Source organism: Zootoca vivipara, chromosome 11 (genome assembly GCF_963506605.1).
Source record: "Zootoca vivipara chromosome 11, rZooViv1.1, whole genome shotgun sequence".
Taxonomy (NCBI): Eukaryota; Metazoa; Chordata; class Lepidosauria; order Squamata; family Lacertidae; genus Zootoca; species Zootoca vivipara.
In genome coordinates this window covers 47,953,255-47,973,891 of record NC_083286.1, presented here as the reverse complement: position 1 = coordinate 47,973,891, position 20,637 = coordinate 47,953,255, and the positions used below count along the sequence as shown (strand labels likewise).

Sequence of the window (20,637 nt, the reverse complement as noted above, 5' to 3'; positions counted from 1 at the left end):
AAGAACACCATGCTCAGTGTTCTTCGCTCATCTTAACACTCAAGACAGCTCAGAATTTATAAGCAAAGGATTCCAGACAGCTGAGCTATCCAGCTTCCCAAGAGGCTATTGGAAAAGGAACCAAGAAGAACACATGGTTCTATTTCTCTGGGACTTGAGCTTCTCTTATCTCTCCCTCTTTCCTCCCATTCCATGGGACCTGGATGACTTCCAAAGGTCCATTCGTATAATCACTTATATTTTTTTAATGCAAAAGCAAACATAACAGCAGCAATAGAGTATAGACAAGCACATACTTTTCTGCTGTGTGGTATCCACTTCTGAACTCCCTGGACAATGACTCTCAAATCACACCCCTGTCCTTACACTACAGAAACATGCTCAGGATTTGATTATTTCATATGCCACCTGTGAGACCATAAAATTTTGTCCTCAAAGCAATTGAGGACACACAGCGACCTATGAATTAACCAAGATAGTTGGCAAGGAGGCTGTGTACATGAAGATAACCAGGAATTTTTTATTGGCATTGGGAAGGATTGTTTCAGATTCAGAATGAGACCCCATTATGTGGGAGTCATAGAAACTGTCAGCATTTACTGTTGCCATAGTCTTCGTTTTCATCAGTGAGATGCTCAACACACCTGTCATTGCTGAGAGGAAGGGGGGTGTATAAATGTGACAGGATGATTAGAGACTTCCTCTCTATGATGGGAGGAAAGGCTTAGAGAGCAACAAATTCACACAAAGATAAATAAATCAAAAAGGTGGGAGGGGGCTGTACTGAAAACTGCTGTTTATCCTGTGCTGAGATAGAAACTGCATACAAATGACTATCACCGTTACTTTTGCACTGGGTTACTGCATCGCAAGCTAACCTTCCAGCTCATTCTCTCTCCCCATAATTGAAAACACTCCAAAAGGAATCCTTATTGTTAAGGAATGCTTTGTTCCCCACGATGCCTTCAAGAAGCTAAAAAAAAAGGAGGGCAAAAATTATACTGATTGTTGCATACACTTTCCCATGCTGTGTCTCTTGGGCTTGCTGATCGGAAGGTCAGTGGTTCAAATCCCTGTGACGGGGTGAGCTCCTGTTGCTCTGTCCCAGCTCCTGCCAACCTAGCAGTTCGAAAGCACGCCAGTGCAAGTAGATAAATGGGTACAGCTGTGGCAGGAAGGTAAACAGTGTTTCTGTGTGCTCTGGTTTCTGCCACGGCCACATGACCTGGAAAGCTGTCTGTGGACAAACGCCAACTCCCTTGGCCTGAAAGCGAGATGAGCGCCGCAACCCCATAGTCGCCTTTGACTGGACTCAAGCATCCAGGGGTCCTTTTCCTTTTCCTTTATATATATTGCAAGGTTTATAAATAGTTACTAGAATTTAAACAGGAATACAACACATCATAGTGGGGGCAACTATGGTCCGACTCTTCGTGACCACATGGACCAGAGCACACCAGGCACTCCTGTCTTCCACTGCCTCCCGCAGTTTGGTCAGACACATGTTGGTAGCTTTGAGAACACTGTCCAAACATTTTGTCCTCTGTCGTCCCCTTCTCCTTGTGCCCTCCATTTTTCCCAACATCAGGATCTTTTCCAGGGAGTCTTCTCTTCTCATGAGGTGGCCAAAGTATTGGAGCCTCAGCTTCAGGATCTGTCCTTCCAGTGAGCACTCAGGGCTGGTTTCCTTCAGAATGGATAGGTTTGATCTTCTTGCAGTCCATGGGACTCTCAAGAGTCTCCTCCAGCACTGTAATTCAAAAGCATCAGTTCTTCGGCAATCAGCCTTCTTTATGGTCCATCCCTAGTGCCATGCTTATCTTTTCTTCTCTCTGCCTTACCTCTGTGTTTTGCTTATGGCATGGGACAGTTCTGAGTAACAGCCAGGCTTTAGGATTTCAAAAATGCAGATCAGTCACTGCTCCCTTATCCCAGTATCGGAGATATTACCTGATACCTGTAGCACATAGCTGAGATTTAGTCAGGCTGAAACCTCCACTTTGGAGCTGAGCATAGAAGCTATCGAAGCAGTGCACAATAAGGTAGAATTTGATAAGATCCAAACTCTAAAAACCAATATAAACCACTCGTAAAAAACTCTATAAGCAATAAAACCAACCCGAGTTTCCACTGTATAAAAAACTCTGACAGTTTGTTTTTATTGTGTACATAGAAGGAGTGAAAATATTAGAATTCCTCTGGCTTTAAGTCCAGCATTGGTTAAGACATGTGGACTTCCAAAACTGTTGGACAAGCCAGGAGAGGAATTTGTAGAGTTCAGGGAGAAAAGTTTGAGATGTATAGAGTTTGAATGTTGGCAGGTATACATTTGGCAACATGAGCTGTGAGAAAGGGAATTGCTGGCAGGAAGTCTGCATTTCTATAGCATGAGGTACAAAGAACTTCAGAATCAGGAAAGGGTTACAATGACAAATAGATCATATTTAGTGGGGGGAGAAGCAAGAAAGGGGGTGGGGAATTCTCTATATTGTGCTTGCCCTGGCAAGTGTTGACGGTTTCTGTCATTCCGTGCTTTTGGCAGCAATTGAACAGCTTGCCATGCCAAGCATTTTCTTGCTGAATTTGTAAACTGATCCTTGATGATAATGTTTCCACTGTACAGCTAATGAAAGGAGAGTTCCTTCTCCATGCAGACAGCAAAATGGGCAACATACAAGTCAGTTATTCATGGCTATCCTTTGGATTATGTTACTCATTCAATTCATTGATACGGGAGCATTTGGGAAGCCTAGTCCACCATGACTTTGCTAATTTTCTCCACTTAGCAGCCAGTCTCTTCTTACTGATATTTCATCCGTTCAGTTATTCCCAAAGTGGATAGATCCTGTACCCATGTGAAGGAATGACACGGACCATTCATAGAATTAGAGGAATTGCAATTCCCATACAGACAATGGAATCAGGGGTCTACTGGAGAAAAGCCAGTGTGGATTTAGAATGGAGAGATCGCAGTTCAAATCTTTGCTCAGTCATCCTCGGCATAAAGGCCTTGTAGGATTGTTGTTCGGATAAATGGGGAAAGGGGCTATGTGCAACCTGCTGAACCAGAAATGGACAGATATATCAATTTCAGTTGTCTCTCTCTCTCTTTTTCCAATCTTAAATGCAGTTTTCCACATTTCCACAGCAATTCATGATGATGATTATTTTTCAATCCTAATGAATATGAGTCAGCATGTTAGTGAGTGCTAGAAACCTTGAAAAGCAACACTTCACGTTGCAAAATTTTGCTGCGGGTCTCACTTGTTTTATAATGACAGATTGGTAACAATATTCCACTAAGATTTCCCTATTCTCTCTTCCAAATGAAACCGATGTTGCAAAAGCTGCCATAAGCTTAATTTGTTTCCTGGCTTGCTTGTTTATTGAATTTATATCCTACCCTCCTTCTCAAAGGACCCCAGGGCAGCTTCATTCCTCTCTAAGGGTGGGGGAACATGAAATGATATTATTTTTGTATTCAGTGGCACTTATGCATTCCTTATTTTCGTGATTGTCTTTGTATTCTCCTAGGCTACATTTCTATCAGTGACTGAAAGGCGCAATATTCCGAGAGGCGGAGAATGTGACCTTTGCCACAGAAAATGAATCACTTTCCCAGTGTTTATCCATCTGTGAAAATGGAGAGCGATTAGCCTTTAGAAGGAAACATCTCCACCAACAGCATCAGGTTTCACAACAAACTGCCTTTAGAAGAGCTGATGGTAGCATTCAGTATTTTTATGCAGAAATAAGATGGATCGTGCTGGTTTTACATAGAAGCTAAACAAGCTATAGCTTAGGGCCCCACTCTCTTGGAGCCCCCCAAAAAAAATTAAAGAAAAAACACCTGGATGTACATTTCCAAAATATAAGATAAAAACAAATAAAATAAAACCTACAGTACATGCAACAACAGTGTTTTGTGTTGTATAGGCTCCTATGGTGTAAGTAATGGGCCCCACCTGCTAACCTGCTCATCTTTGTAAATTGTGTTTCTAAAGGAACTTTTGTTATTGCCAAGTGCCAATGTGTTTGCATTATTAAGTTTGTTATGAATAAAAAAATCATTTAAAGTTAGAACTTAATAATTATTTCACTATTAATATACTTCTTCTTAATTGTATTTCAGTTCAACAATTACTTTGATAAAATACATATTTTGTTATGTGCAATGACTTTAGATACCTATTAGGTCCATAAATTACCATATAGCATATATTCAACACAAAAAACAGTGACAATTTGTTGTTGACAAAGGACAGCTGGACATATAAAGGGCCCCATTACCTTCAGTAGTTTGGGCCTCATCAAACCTAAATCCGGCCCTGATCATGTTCAGTGGTTTCCTCCCCCTTAAGTGTGTAATGCTGCAGGTCTAATTGCACAGGTAACACACACATACCACTCATTAACACTAAAAATCTTATTGTAAGTGGCTTGTTGTCTGCAATTGTCTGGCACAGAAGGCAAGTATTACCTTGAAAACAGCCTCACACTGGCTATCTTTCCAAGACACAATTACTGTAGCGCTTTGATGTACATTGTTTTGCTAAGTAGAAAAACATTTTTTTAAAAAATATTGAAACGTTATTTACCAAAGAAATCAAACAATCAAAGAAACAAACAAACAGCAGTTGTCCATTTACTAGAACCATGCATTTGATGAGCTCTCACATCCGCTCTCTAAATTGAATTCTTGGGTACACAAGTTACAGACATACAATATTCATTATATGCCTCTGCCACCCCACCCACCTGAGCTCTGTGGGCGGTTTGCAGTCCTTTAGAAATACAAAATAGATTGCATGTGACCAACATATCACTAGCAAGGGCAAGCACTAAGGCTTAAATCTCTGCCCCCTTGACTAGGTAAATATTCCTATAGTCACATTTGCACAGCACATGTAAGGAAATCGTATTTTAAATTGTCCATATAGTTTTCATTATTCTTTCATGTGCTGAAATGAAAGCCTTTCATTTGTATCTATAACAGGCCTGCTGCAATCGACTTTGTTCCTAAACAGTCAAAGGATATTTTGCAGGCCTGTAATGTTTCCAAGGAAGGAATTTTCATTCCGCACTGATGGGGTGGGAGCAGAGGGGGGGGGTGGCCCACACATGTTTACATTGGCCTAGCTGGATCTGCAGTCGTAAGAGGGACGGGAGAATTGAGGACACACTCAGGGCATGTATTCTGCAGACAACTGCAATCCTGCTAACGCCTTCTCTTTCTTTTTGTGATTAGGGGGCCCGGCCAAAAATCCAATACTTCCTAGGTTCTAGGGATTCTGCTTGGCCAATCCGAGGGGGCTATTCGTGTCCTACATGTGGATTTCCCATAGACCAGGAGCGAGGGAAACCTTCCGGTCTGGTGGGCCAGATCTTTATTTCCCCGCAACACAGCGGACCAACTTTGATAGGCTGGAAGGACTAACCACTTGTCAATCATCTGATGTCAGGTGATGGGTACGATCCCAGTCCTACGTCGAAGTTGGCCCACAGGTGTGGCGGGGAGACAGTGAAGCAGCACTGAGCAGGACTGAACTCTGCAGGATTCTTAACAGGTGGGGGTAAATCCTGCTTCTTTGTCTGTATGTGGCTGTTACCTGTGAAGAACTGGTAGGCACAGCCAAGGCAGAACTGAACCCTCTGCCTGTCAGCTGACACCACTTATCCATCGGCATGATGTCACCTGATTCACAGGTGGGCATGGTTTGGGGAAATGGACTTACGGATGGAATTTGACCCAAGGGCCCCTGTCATCTTAATTCTCACCATCAAATACGTAATTGTTTATCATGTACCATGCAACTGTTATGCAAACATCATTTACTATGCAGTTGCTCAAGCCTTGCACGGCTTCTGTCATGGCATGTAGGGAGAGTTGTGAACTTCCTTCAGGGTAAATTAGTCATTTCAGTTCATGGGCAGCTCAAGCCACAGAGGTCTTTAATCCATATTCTTAGCCAGCTTTGTCATATGAATTAAAACAATTAACCCGCAAAGAGATCTGAATGTTGATCTTGCCTTCCACACCCTGAAAAATAACTCTTGAATTTGGACCGGAACCTTTTGCTTTGTGAATGCCTGAAATTACCAACAGCAATAAATATTTCATGGTAAATCTGTCACTTACTAGTTCATTGCAAGTGCTGATTGCTGCCTTCCCAGTGGTGAAACCTTGCTGCAAGACTGTCCCAGTCAGGTGGCACGAAGTTTCCAAACGCTGAACCATCTTTGCGCGGGAATAGTTGCCAGATCGCCTTTCCAGAATATAATTATTGGACAGTAATCCTTGACGGAGGGTTAAGTTAAAGAACAGGTCCTTGTCTTTGTGCTTAATCTTATAATACACTTGACTGTCCTTTCTCCTGGTGTCTCTTTTCCTTCTGACTGCAGAAGCATGGTGGTGCAAATTGTAAGACAGAAACTGCCCGGCCGCATCGACTTTTGCTGGGCTTACCACTTGGTAGTCTTGCAACGTTTTGATAAAATTATCTAGGGAAGAAAAGGAGCAGAAAAAATTAGCTTTTCACCTCTGTCCAACCCTCTTTTAAAGCCATCCAAGTTGGTGGCCATCGCTGCTTCCTATGGCAGTGAGTTCCATAGTTTAACTATGTGCTAAGTGAGGAAGGACTTTCTTTTATCTGTCCTGAGTTTTCCAGCATTCAGTGTCACTGGATGCCGATGAGTTCTAGTTTCATGAGAGGAGGAGAAAAATAGCAGGGATAGGGAAGCTGTGGTCACCTAGAGGTTACTGGAGTGCAGCTCCCTCCATTCTTGACTGCTGGCTATGCTGGTGGGGCTGATGGGAGGTAGGAAGGATGCAACAATATCTGGAGGGCTACGCTTTCCACATTCCTGGAATAGATCCCCCCCCCATCACATCAGCTTTGGCTTTAAGTTGCACATGGTATGTTGCGTGACTTTCACAATTTTGCACCGGTGGAAAGATATCTACGACTTGGAGAACTGGCAGAATTCAGCAACTTGAGAGGATCTCAGCTTGCTTCCTTTTAAAAAATCAAGTTTCTAGCCCCTGTGGTTCCCAAATATGGGTTTGTGTCAGGCAGCAGAGGATCCAATTCCCCCCCCCCCTATGGCATGTCGCCAGGGACGAATAAGACAAGGAAAAGTCCTTAACAGCTGCTTTTTATTCAATATGCACAGAGAGAGGCTTGGACATGCAGCCTCTTGGAATAATGGCGCTGCCCCGAGTGAGTCTCCACGCCCTCCCTCTCTCCCTTCATGTGTCATCAGTACAGGTGCTGAGAAGTACCTTCTGCCTCTAAGCTCTTTGCTCTCTTACTTTCAATGCTCGCTGGGTTCTTGGAGAGGAGGGGGCTGGAATGCTCTCTAAAGACGCTGTGTCTGGCAGCTGTCACCTCACCCCTCTGGTGCTTCTTCTTCCTCCTCTCCCATTATTTTGCAGCATTTCCCCTCATCTGCCTTTGAGCTGTGACCTCCCTCAAACCCCTGTTGTAATTCTGAACTGTCTTCTTCTCTGGAAGTGTCAGGCTGGGGAGGCGGTTTCCACCATTTCTCCTCTGCCCAGTGCCTGACAGTTTGGAACTGCATAAGCCAAGCATGTCCAAAGTCAGTTTTGGGGGGCTAATCCTAAAAAAAAACAAAAAACGCTCAACAACTTTGGTCGGCTCTCATGCATGTACACTTCATCAAATCTGGCCCTCTTTGAAAAAAGTCTGGGCACCCCTGGCATAAACAGTGCCTGTGAAAATGTCAGAAATAAAGTTCAATGCATAACTCCACACATTCCAGCAGAAGAAAATGGGTTAAGAACAATAAGCAGAAGGCAACACAAATTTGTTTGATACACAATAACTCAGGTATTTTTTTCCTTGCAGGGTGAGGGTCCTTCCATATGAATCCTCCCTCCCCAGTCACATGCTGTGTTCTTGTGAGTCGCTACTAAGAAGAAAATGCCCAAGTGACTGACATTACATTTCTGTCTTTCTTCTGAGTAATAGGAAGAGGAGTGATGGTACAGGCAGAATTAAGATACTTGATATTTGTTTGAGAGCCCCACCTTGAACAGAAAATTCCTGCATCGCTGGAGGTTGGACTAGATGACCCATGGGGTCCCCTTCCAACTCTACAATTCTATGATTCTTTGAACTGTGGACATTAACAGGGCAGCAATAGCCGGTTGGTTAAAGGAGTTTTCAAAACCAGCCACCCTCAGTTACTGCTGGAGGGAGGCAATAGCCCATCTCACTACAAATAATGCACACTCGCCTGCCACCCGTTTTGTAACTGCTCGGGCAAGGGGTGAAGCGTTGCAAGCTGTCTGTTTGCAAGAAATGTTGTCATTGCTCGTCGCTGGTTTTAGTTTGCCAGCCTTGTTCTTTGGGGTGCTGTGAACAGCCGCTCACAGCATGTCCAGAGTGCGCCTGGGAAGCTGGGAACGGTTTACAAAACGGCATTAAAGTTTTTGGTGTTTGTTGTTTTTTTTTAAAAAAAAAACGTAAAGTCATGAAGATCTGCAAATGCTGAAGAGGCTAAAGCTTATTCGTACAAAAGGTTTGCTTTCAGGCGAGGCCCTACAAGATTAGGAATGTGGAGGGGTGGGGGGGAGATGCCACGTTGTCAAATGCTAAATGCAACAAGAGCCGCTTTAATTAAAAACAAGAGAATCGACTGACCTTGCCTCTTGTCTGGAAAGACAAATCTGCCCGGTGGAGGATTCCTACCATAGCACAACGCCTGGATATTAAGGAAGTGGACCCAGAAGGAAACATTTGCGAGCCAGTTTCTCTGAATACATGGCATGTTTTATTTGCAGGAAACTGAGCGCCTCTTTCAATGCCTAGTTGAAAGAAAACGGTCAAGTTGCATGGCCAAGGGCTGTAGAAACTAATGCACTGCACAAAGAGAGTGGGGAGAGAAAAGGAAATTCTCTCGGAGAGAAAAGGCAGAGAGGCTTTTCCTGAAAAGGGGAGTGCTTAGGAGTCTTGGTGTCTGGTTTCTGGAGAGAGGGGGAAGGAGGGTGGTGGTTGAGTGAGGAAGCGGTTTCTAGGGAATCCCGCTTTTGCACAGAGATGAGCATGTAGTGGAATTGGGAGGCATAAGAAAACCTTCTCTGCTTGTGGATCTATCTGCTGGCTATCTCCTGAGTTACTTGGGTTTGGAGGAATCCGAAGAGAATGAGACAGGCAGGTTCCTCTTCCCCACGAAACACTAAGCATATGTACCCAGAAGGAAGTGCCACAGAGTGGCGCAAATCTTACTCCTGGGAAAGTGGGCATAGGATTTCAGCCACCGGGTGCTTTCTGCATTGCCCAAAATGTTTTAATGTGGGCTGGAAAATAGAAAGGCATTTGCACAAATAGCACGAGCGAGGGAGGTGCAGGTTTCAGTGTCCAAGTGAAAAATACCATTTGTAATATAACGGCATGTTCTGGCTCCAGAACAATTCAGAACCGAGCAACGTGATCCACTATTCTGTGGATTCTGTGGTACCTAGAATCTTAGCCAGGATTTAGACAATGCCAAGACTCAGTGGAACACAATGATTCTACATAAGAGAAAATGCCTTTGAGCATGTGCAGAGTGCAGTTTTCTCACAATGAAAGAACCACAGCTGGTATTGTGCTTCCAGATCATGCCTTGTGGCCCTCAACCCAGGGACAAGGTCTGCTGCCATGAGATGTAATAGAGGACATCATTTATATATAAAATATTTTTTCTGCCACATGATTGAAAACAAATCCTTCTTTGTTTGCCTTTTACTAAACCATAAATTTTCAGTAAGATTTTCAGCAATAGCAATGGACCAGACTTGACTGTACTGTACAATGAATTCTTATTTAACCCCCTGAATATTTGCACTTTCTTACATTAACCATCCTGGCTCCTAAAAATAAACATTGAGCCAATCCTTTATCCAATGTGTTGTTCATATCCCCAGTAATGTTAGCGAGGGGAATGGTATCAGTTCCTTTTTTGTTATTAAATTAATTTCTATGAACACAGCCTCCCCAAAAGCTGACATAACACTTCATCCTTCATATATATTTTCATGGTGAATGGATAGTTTGAAAAGGGCAGAGTGAAAGGGCATGGGAGACAGTGCAGGTTTCGAATGATATGGAACATGTTTATTACCAAAAGCACTCCAAATCTGCCATTCCTTCCAAGAGACCAGACCCTACTCAAAACTACCCCTGGAGCCTCCCAACTCAGGAGAAGTAAAAGGCGCTGCAGATGATAAGAACATCTTGCCAGAAGCTTATTATCAGTCCCCAATTTCTCTAATAACTATTTAATGGCTTAAGCAAAACACTCTGACAAATGGTATTAAAAGCAAGATGTCGGGGTTGAGAAAGGGAAATTTCTCAAGTGCTAAGATGATCATTTTACCTCATGTTATTGACCTACTCTCATTAGCAAGCTGCTGGAGACTACTTTAAAAGTGAAAACTGACAATGAAGCAGCTCTTGGCTAGATTCTTCCGAACTGCTGCTTTCTACTTCTCTCTTAGTGGTTTCCTACCAGCCCTGTGGGTGGCGCTGTGGGTTAAACCACAGAGCCTAGGGCTTGCCGATCAGAAGGTCGGCGGTTCAAATCCCTGCGATAGGCTGAGCTCCCGTTGCTTGGTCGCAGCTCCTGCCAACCTAGCAGTTCAAAAGCATGTCAAAGTGCAAGTAGATAAATATCGTAGGTACCACTACAGCGGGAAGGTAAACACCGTTTCCGTGTGCTGCTCTGGTTCGCCAAAAGCAGCTTTGTCATGCTGGCCACATGCCCTGGAGCCACATACACTGGCTCCCTCGGCCAATAAAGCGAGATGAGCGCCGCAACCCCAGAGTCGGTCACAACAGGACCTAATGGTCAGGGGTCCCTTTACCTTTACCAACCCTGCGATACCATTAATTCTTCCACTCTTGATCCTCTGTATACCAGCCAGGAGGCACACCCATCACACTCGCTTGCCAGTTACCTTCAGCACTGGAGCAAAAAAGCTCCCCCTTTTGTTCAGCCTTTCTTTCAAAATCTGGACATCTCCATGCCAGGAAAAGCTGCACCTGCTGGATGCTGGCCTGTCATACAGCTGTAAAAAAGAAAGCGCCGAGGCTCTTTCGCTAGTTGGATTTCTGCCTGTCTTGCAACAGGCACAACTTTTTGCAGCACAGAGATCTGGTGATATAGGGAAAGCTGCACAGGTTTAATTCCTAACTGTTGGGAGATCTGCATGCTGGGAGGAAAGTCAAGAGGTGCCTCTCCCCACCCCCCACACAGTGCAGTGATGGGAGTGGGGGAGGTACCCAGAGAGAGTTTCACTGTATATGGAAAGATGGGGTATTTTATTCAGGTTGGCACTCTTGCTTCCAGATAAGCAGGCATAGCAGCGCAGCCTCATTCTCTAAATAGAAGAGGTTTGGGGCAAGTAATGAAGCGGCAAGATTGAGAGAAATGCAGAATTTAACCAGCTTGAACATTGCTGAGGGATATTCATGCCTTCTAAGGAATAATCTCAAAATCCTCATCAGAAGCTATAGAAGCTTTTGCCTGGTATGTGCCAAGCTACAGCTCTGGCTCCAGCTGGCTGAAAGAGGGGGTGTAAAACAAAATCCTCTGCGGGAGCCACATGCCAAGGAGCGCTTTCTTTCATTGTGTATTTCATGTCCACGAAGTGATCACTGCGAGGTCTTGCATTCCCTCTAATAGTGAACCTGAGTGGTAGGTGAATACCTGTCCATTGGGATGCAAAATGGAGCCACCAAAAAATAAATGTGGAGGTTTCTATGTACAGTACTTGTGAGAATCCCTAGACACACAGATATATACGAATTTGTGACAACAACAATACAAGATTTACAAGAGTAGCCTGACAAGGACCTGTGAGCCTCCAGAGCACTTGTGGTGTCAGCTGAAGAGGTGGACACGGAAAAGATGGTGGGGCGGGGGGAGAGTCAAGGACAAAGGAATGGGGCAGTTCCAGCTCCTAATACCTTGACATCCTGCTTTGGAATGTGTGCCATGATGAAGCTAAAAGGGAAGCAAAGGAATACGACACCTTTGCCCTTTCCACTCATGAGAAAATCTCTCTCACCACCTGCTATCTGATCTTTCTAGCCAGAACCAGGGAGAAGTCTTGGGGAAGGAGACGGTGAGCAAAATTGCACGACTTCTATTCCAAGCTGGCTGGAATATGAACAAATCCAGTCTTCTTAGAGAATCTGCAAATGGGCATGCATTTAACATGATACCACCCTGTATCGGCTGTAGGAGGCTTGTGCTGAAGCAAACTGTGATGTCAATGTCAAGGTTGTGCATCTGTGCAGACTGGAAGGTTCATAGCATTTACACTCCCATGGATCTTGTTCTCCATCAGATTTGGGAGGGTGGGGCAGGGGGAAGCAGGAACACCCAAGCCATATTTTTGAATCTTCCCAGAAAGCAAGTCAGATCTCTTTCTGTTTCCATCCCAGTTCCAAGGCTGCCGGTATCCTTTGCAGTCTCTTTCTTTTTCTTCCGCCATCACACAGCTCACTTTCAGTCTGGGGAGACGGACAAAGAAGAGAAAGAGACCCACTTCCAAAAGGATCTCCAGCTATCAAGGGCTCGCCCATACTGTTTCCTGCAACTCCATTAATTCTCCATTGTCAATTTGACATTCACTTCTAAAGCACTGCCTTCCCACACTTCCCCCTGCAATCTCATACCCTCTCTCTTTTGGACTATCCCTGCCCACCCACCCACCCCCATGCACCATGGTGGCTTATTGCACCATTCATTCATTCATTCATTCATTCATTCATTCATCCAAAAGTCACAATACAGTTTTGTCCACTGCCATAATACCACAGAATGATCACTCCAGTCCTCAATCCCTCATCACTGTCATGTTGGCTGGCCAAGTACCCCCAATTAGGAATCCAGCTACCAATCTGGGTTTACTAGACATTTTCAGTTAATATACTGTATCCCCTCCACAGACACCTCTCTGATTATGATGGCATTAAAACATCCTGTTCTTCCTCAGTAGAAGAGGGGGTAAAAGGTAAAGGTAAAGGGACCCCTGACCATTAGGTCCAGTCACAGATGACTCTGGGGTTGTGGCGCTCATCTCACTTTACTGGCTGAGGGAGCTGGCATACAGCTTCTGGGTCATATGGCCAGCATGACTAAGCCACTTCTGGCGAACCAGAGCAGCACAAGGAAACACCGTTTACCTTCCCGCTGTAGCAGTACCTATTTATCTACTTGCACTTTGCTCCTGCTAGGTTGGCAGGAGCTGGGACTGAGCAACAGTCATTGCGGGGATTCGAACCACCGACCTTCTGATCGGCAAGCCCTAGGCTCTGTGGTTTAGACCACAGCGCCACCCGCATCCCCCAAAAGAGGGGGAAAGGAGACAAAATCATGTCAAAAAGGTATCCTTTTTTGGAGATGCCTTTGATTAGTCGCTGGTGGTATGTGAAGCGTTCTGTTAGAGCAATGCTCCAGATGTTATTGCATTCTTAAGTAAGTGAAGAAATTCACATTACCATCTAAGGAGAGGGGTCTCTGTAAGATCATTAACTCCAGAGTCTTAAATTGCATAATTACACCACTGTTGTTAACTAATCTACAGCAGCCTTGAACTCCTTAAGCCAAACTTAGTAGATTCCACAATGACTTCACTAATCTTCCTTCGCTCCACCCTCTGCTACAGATCCCTGCTGGGCAGATTTTTCCTGAATCTGCTTGCAGTAACCCAGATATTTCAGCAAAATATGTTCCCCATATGACTGCTCCTTCTGTTACTTTAATAGTGTAGAAAGAGGTCTGACAATAAGAATTTGAGATGCATTTAATGCTCTGCAGCCTTTTAAGGTCCATTATGTCTCCCCCTTGCAAATGGCAGGATTCAGTATTTTGAGTCCTGCTAAAATAATTGCCTTTTTTCCATGGTGGGCAATGGAAAAGAAATAATCCAGCGCCAATGAACTTTAAATATACAGTGGTACCTTGGTTCTCAAACGGCTTAGTTGTCGAACAAATTGGCTCCCGAACACCGCAAACCCAGAAGTAAGTGTTCCGGTTTGCGAATGTTTTTCAGAAGCCAAATGTCTGACGTGGTTTCCGATTGAGTGCAGGAAGCTCCGGCAACCAACTGGAAGCAGCGTCTTGGTTTTCAAATGGTTTTGGGAGTCAAATGGAGAAACAAGTTCGAGAGCCAAGGTACCACTTGTATATTACTGCAAGGCTGAACAAGATGGTTAATGGAGCCAGATAAATGTTGAGGCAATGGCTCTGGCAAAGGTGGTCACAATCTCTTTTGTTAGGCAAAAGGTCTGGTCTAAACCAGGCTGTGTACATATTATGGGCTTGAAATGCATCAAGGTCATCCCACCTTCCACCTTGGTTTCAAATCACACGTGCACATCATTGCACACATGAGTAGTACTGTTAGATGTGCTTCCATGTCACCCACTGCCTGGTCACAGGCAGCGAGTAGGCATGGATGTCTAGAATTACCCTCTGAGCTGTCCTGAGATCTTGGGTTGAAGGGTGGTATATAAATTTAATAAATAATAATACATATTGTCACAGTGGCCTGGGTGGGCTACTTCAGAGTAACGACTCCACACAGCTCTGCATTTTATCTTTTTATTGGTGCTGCGTATTTACAGTGCTAAAGGCAGTACTATTTACAGAGACACATCTTATCCGCTTGAGCCAGAACCTCCGAATGGCATTTGGCGCGTTTTTCTCCAACATAACAACTTGGGGAGACCCAGCCTCTTCCCCCTACGTTTTCTGCGCAATTCCGGAGTTGGGGGGATAGGTCTGCCCCCCTTGCTTTCCCCTTCCTGTCCCACCTGGGACGATGGCTCCTCTACCCTGCCTGAGCCTCGGACCCCACTTCCTGCTTCCCCACTTGCGTCGGAACTCTCCCTGCTTTCCCCTGCGCTCGGGGATGGGCTGGAACTCAGGAGGGGAGGGACTTCGCGATATCCCCTGTCCCTCACACATATGATTTACATCATAAAATCAGATCGAAGGTGGATTGGGGGAGGAACACATCAAAATGCAGTATTTATGAAATATGCAGTATTTCTCCGAAACAAAACAACAACAACAACAACAACACACAACCCTACAGGATAGATGTAGGTTATGCCTAGTGGTGGGTGCACATGGCTTCACAAACTTGCAGTTTGTGGGGGGGCGCTGCCCCCAGGGACATGGTGCATGTTTTGGGGCGGGGCGCGTGTTTTGGGAGCGGGGTGGGCAGCTGTGATGGCACCCTTGGGGCGCAGCGCCCCCACCGCCCCTATCTTCCTACGCTACTGCTTGCAGTAGGAGCACACTGGGTGCAGTTAATGGGAGTGTGTGCACAGAGCCAGTGGGTTTTGTGGGGGGGGGACGCCCCAAAAGCCTACGAATTAATCCATGGTAGGATTTTGATTGGGTTGTGAAAGCAGAAATACAAGCTGCAGAGGAATTTCTGAGCATTTTGTCATTATGAGATAACAAGGGAGGTGTTCGTGGTGAGTTCTGGCACCTCTCCCCCCCCAATAGAACTAACCTGGCCGATGCAGCAGGATAACACTACGGAGTTATTGCTTCTACCACTCATCTCTTCCTTGGTCTCAGGGGTCATCTGCCTCTTTTCCCTGACTGATGTAAAAAGCAGGACTTCAGGTATTCCATACAGATGAGGAAAAACTGGGCTGGAGAACTCAAAGCTGCCTCATCTCTAGGTGTAGCCAGAATGCAAAGGGACAAGGAAGAGTTGCAAGCCTACATTTATACCCAGCCCAGCAGTGCATTGCTGATGCAGGATCACTGCTGGTGCAAGTGAAATTCTGCGAATGACAGAGCCACTCTGAATAGGCTGGCCAGTTGAAAAGGAGACGGGGCTCCCACACCCTTAATTTTTTGTAGGCTGGAGTCATTTCCCCTTTTGCACAATTGTTTTGAGGTTTGTACCTATACATGTTTACTGAGAAGTAAATCCCATTGTGTTCAGTTACCCTTACTCCTCGAAACAAAAAAAACAAAAAAATTCCTTCCAGTAGCACCTTAGAGCATAGCTGCCAAGTTATCCCTTTTTTTAAGGGAAATTCCCTTATGCTGAATAGGCTTCCTCATGAGAAAAGGGAAAACTTGGCAGCTATGCCTTAGAGACCAACTAAGTTTGTCATTGGTATGAGCTTTCGTGTGCATGCACACTTCTTCAGATACACTGAAACAGACGTCACCAGACCCTTATATGTAGTGAGAGGGTGGGGAGGGGTATTACTCAGAAGGGTGGTGGGACTGGGTGATTGGCTGGTAGGTGTGGTAAGCCTGTTGACAATTGTTAACGACTGCAATTGGTCTTACTGCAAAAAGCAAGGGGCGAGATGGCTAAAAATAGCTTGATCATGTATAATGAGATAAGAATCCAATGTCTCTATTCAGAACAGGTCTCTCCATGGTTTTAAGTTTGGTAATAAGTTGCAATTCAGCAACTTCTCTTTCCAGTCTATTTCTGAAATTCTTTTGTAATAAGACAGCTACTTTGAGATCTTGTATAGAATGTCCTGGGAGACTGAAGTGTTCTCCTACTGGTTTCTCTGTCTTGTGGTTCCTGATGTCAGATTTATGTCCATTTATCCTTTGGCGCAGGGTTTGGCCTGTTTGTCCAATATAGAGATCTGAAGGGCACTGTTGGCATTTGATGGCATACCAACACGGCTACCTACCTGTAAGCTTACTTCCCGGTTAGCATGTTTAGGTTAGCAGCCTTGAAAACTGGAGCCAAGATTTCATCATTATGCTCTGAAACAGCTCTCAAATTCTCCGTTTTGCATTTGCTGAATGTTGTGGTCTATTGACTTGAATAAGATGTCCCAGAGAATCAAATTCCATTCCCCCTCTTCTTCTCCACTCCACTCACCCCAATTAATTTTTCAAAACGTTTCTGACAAATGTGTATTGAAAATGATAGTTTTTCATTCTGTTCACCCTGAAGGATTCCTGCTGTTTCTCATTTCTTTTTCAAGCTTCCTTTTAATGAAGAAAGCTGTTTATTATGGTTATTATCATAGTAGCTGAAGCAGATGTTGTCTGCATAAATACTTTGGGGGAGGGGGAGTGCTGAATCATTGTGCTTTCCATATAATTGATTTCTTTCTTGGAGAATGAAACATTTTAAAAAAAATACCCACATGCACATCCTTACCTGTTTTGGGCTTACCTTGGTAAAGAAAATACATCAGAACCCCAAACCTTCCATTTCTGACATGTATTATTTTAAAGAATTTCTTAAAGACAAGAGGTTATATTTGATTAAGTCATAATTGATATTTTTGAGTCATGTGCCAAAGAGGACAGGGGACTCCTGCATCTTTAATTATTGCATCTTTCATTCCCCTGTAGTACACAACTATTAAATGCGCAGAAGCTCCTTAGAAACAGCACTGATTTTAACCGCCGATTTCAAAATTGCACTGGGTTTTATTGGTGGGTGGGGGTTAAACAATCCTGAGAAACATGGGGTACAAGGCTGCTAGTTATATTTATTTTTGATTCTAGCTTTTTATATATGATTTCTCTATTTGGGGCCATAGGTAGTGTGTGCCTAGGCAGCCACCCATCCAGGCATTGACCAGACCCAGACCTGCTCAGCTTCAGCAAGGCAGTGGCTTCATGAGCCTTCAGCCATTTGAATAACTCTGAAGTTACTCCCTGATTCCCCATTTGCTTATTTGCTTGTATTTCTTCCCATTTCCTATTCCCTAGTTTGTAGAAGTTTGAGCTTCCTGCTGTCTTTTGGATTGGATTAGCCTACTGGCCCTACTGCCTAAAACTAACAATGTAAGTGGTCAGATCATGTGGAAACGAGATACAAGGGGGTTGTTAAATCTTTCATTGTTTAATTAGATGCGGGGAGGGAATGCAACAGGTCCAGCTTTTCTCACCCTCGGAACACAAGCAACGTCTGATGAAATTTCCTCCAAGATACAGGACATCAAGTCTCCTTTGGTCCTTTTTAGGTTTCGCTGGAGTGCAGTCAGATTTAGGACTTGAGATTTCGCTTGGATGGGGTGGGACAAGTTGTCCAGGAATCATGACCAGCAGGGGCCAACCATCACATAGGAAGAATGATTTGAGACAACAACATCCACTTATTAGGATTTGAACTTTGCAATGCTTTATTTTGAAATCTTTAAGATAATATTTTAGTTTTCTGTTATGTTGCTTTGACTGTATACTCTATATTTGACTTTCTTCAGATTGTTTTATTTATGTTTCATTGATTTAATATGCTGTAAACTGCTTTGAGATTTTTCTTAAAAATATAAAGCGGTATAGAAATTAAAGAAAGAAAGAAACCAGGGGTGAGGAATCTTTGGTCTTTCAGACATTGTTGGACTCCAACTCCCATCAGCCCTAGCTAGCCTGCCCAAAAATCAGGGTGGTGGGTGCTAGACTCCAACACCACCTCAAGGGGCAGCACTTTCCCCATCCCTGGTTATAATCAAAGTATCATCCAGAAGTGTGGGGAAATAGGAAGCCCAGAGCATCTATTTTTTAGATGTCCCTTCTTTGAAGAGGACTGTAGGGAGATCCTTGATTCCACGCCGGTGAGGCTAGCTGACCTCACAGAGAAGCAAATATACATCCTGCTCCTGTTAGGCAAAGATCAGAAGACAACGTGGACGGTTGCCAGATTCTGTGTTCAGATCTGCTGACCAGACCTGCCAAGTTGCTGTCGGAGAAATAAGGGACCGGGCCGGAAGTAGCAGGCCGGAAGTAGTGCTGCCGCCATTTTGGAACTGGGTGGAGCATGCTCAGAAGTGACTTTTGACGCTGCTTTGCCCAGTTCCAAAATGGCCACCGCGCCAGAAGTCGCACTGCAGCCATTTTGGAACTGGGTAGAGCAGCATCAAAAGTCGCTTCTGAGCATGCTCCGCCCAGTTCCAAAATGGCCACCGCACCAGAATAAACCGGGGGGAAACCAAAAAATCCGTTTTTTCAGCTAGGAACAGCTGGAAAAACGGGGGTTTCATGGGGAATACGGGAGACTTGGCAGCTATGCTGCTGACATAGACCTTCTCCTGAGCCAAACTAGTTCGTTAAAGTCCTTAAACCCAGCTCCCCGAGCGACCCAGATCTCTGCGGCAGCTTATTTTAAAGTTTTAGTACCTTTACGTTCACTGTATTTTTAAACATTAATTTTTATACTTGTATAAAGTTTTATATGTATGTTTTGTCGTTTGGGAGCGTTCCCTCAAATGTGTTCTAAAAGCTGGTCTCTGACGGTAATCAATTATTCATTCATTCATTCATCCAGAAGTGCTGGATGCAGGCAATATCAAGAGCCGCTGTCAGGGCAATATGCTGGAAAGTGAAAGCACAAACATCTAGGCCTGAGTCTGGGGGAACCAATAAGCTGCTTTGAGGGAGGAAATTACACTGAACCCTGCTCTGTTTCTGGCTGTTCTGCAACTTTGTGGCTCACTATCAGGGCTTTTTTCAGCTGGTGAGTTCCAGCGCCCTTTCCCCCTAGAAAAACAGCACTGCTCACTATAATAAGCAAAGTGATGATTAGAAGGTTCCTGGCTTACTTCTCATGGTGCCCTCATGATTTCCCCTCTGATTCCTTGTAGTACAATATTTGTTAACTGTAAAACAGCACTCGAAAAGCAAGAACCATTGGGTTAAGTTTACGTTCAGCAGCTAGATGAATCTATTCAGCTTTCACTATTTTCAAAATAGCTTGATTTGTATCTTTATGTTGGGGGAAATGAAATGAGCTACTTTTGTGCTCTCCAACCATTTGTGCATACGTTTAGCAACATGATGATGATTTTCAAAAAATTATTCACTTGTGAAATCATGGGGGGGAAAGAAAAGAAAAGAAAGAGCATTTTGGGAATTATCTAATTAAATACGCACAAAATAGCTTCTTTGTAATTAATGAAATTATAGCACTCACATTCATGGAAGGCAAAAGGAAATATTATCTTCAGGTATGCTCAGCAAAGCAGCACCCACAACAAACACTCAAGCAAATTACAATCCTTTGGTCTGTTGAAAACCCAGCCTTGCATTTAACTACTAGCCTGGTTGCCACCATCTCCTTGTGTGCAATTGAGTGAATGGAATTCCCTTCAGGCCGGCCGCTCTGTCCCTCCTCCATCAGTCTGCCTGGCTTCCATATCTGCAGGGAGAAATGCCAGTGTTGGAACCAAGCGGATTAGTGATGGGTGAATGATGGGAAAAGGACAGATCCATCCCTCATCCACTAGTCCAACCCACTGGATTTCTGTTCTGGCTGCAAAAGAAAGCAAGACCTTTCATCCATTGGCAGTATGGAAACAATTCATGTTTGTAGATGGGCGGGAAAATCCACCCCTCTTTTACCAACCAACTTGGTAAAAAGGATTTTTTTAAAAAAATTCTTTTTGCTAGCCTGTAATAACTTTTCTGGCTGGTCTACTTCATTGTGTAATGTGATAATAAAGTTTTTCTTTTTCCATTTGAACAGAGAAAGCCTTTGAAAATACATAGCAAGAAGTATATTAAGGAGGAAACAGCACAAGGAGCTACAAGCACTCAAGCTCCCTGTTATGAAGGCACAATTCTCCGTCGTAATAATGCTTTAACTTTATTGCAAGTGGCTGGAGAGTC

The 20,637-nt window shown here is 44.1% G+C and overlaps 1 protein-coding gene across 1 annotated transcript in view; it reads right to left on the bottom strand.

Moving 5' to 3' along the window:
- ADAMTS12 (ADAM metallopeptidase with thrombospondin type 1 motif 12) overlaps positions 1 to 8,932 on the bottom strand; it is a 118,509-nt gene extending 109,577 nt beyond the window's left edge. The window contains exons 1-2 of the mRNA XM_035100561.2: positions 8,667 to 8,932; positions 6,140 to 6,501 (exon numbers count right to left, since the gene is read on the bottom strand). Coding sequence (XP_034956452.2) covers positions 6,140 to 6,501; positions 8,667 to 8,793 — 489 coding nt within the window. The 5' untranslated portion in view covers positions 8,794 to 8,932. The remainder of the gene's footprint in view (positions 1 to 6,139; positions 6,502 to 8,666) is intronic.
- Between the last annotated feature and the right edge of the window lie 11,705 nt (positions 8,933 to 20,637).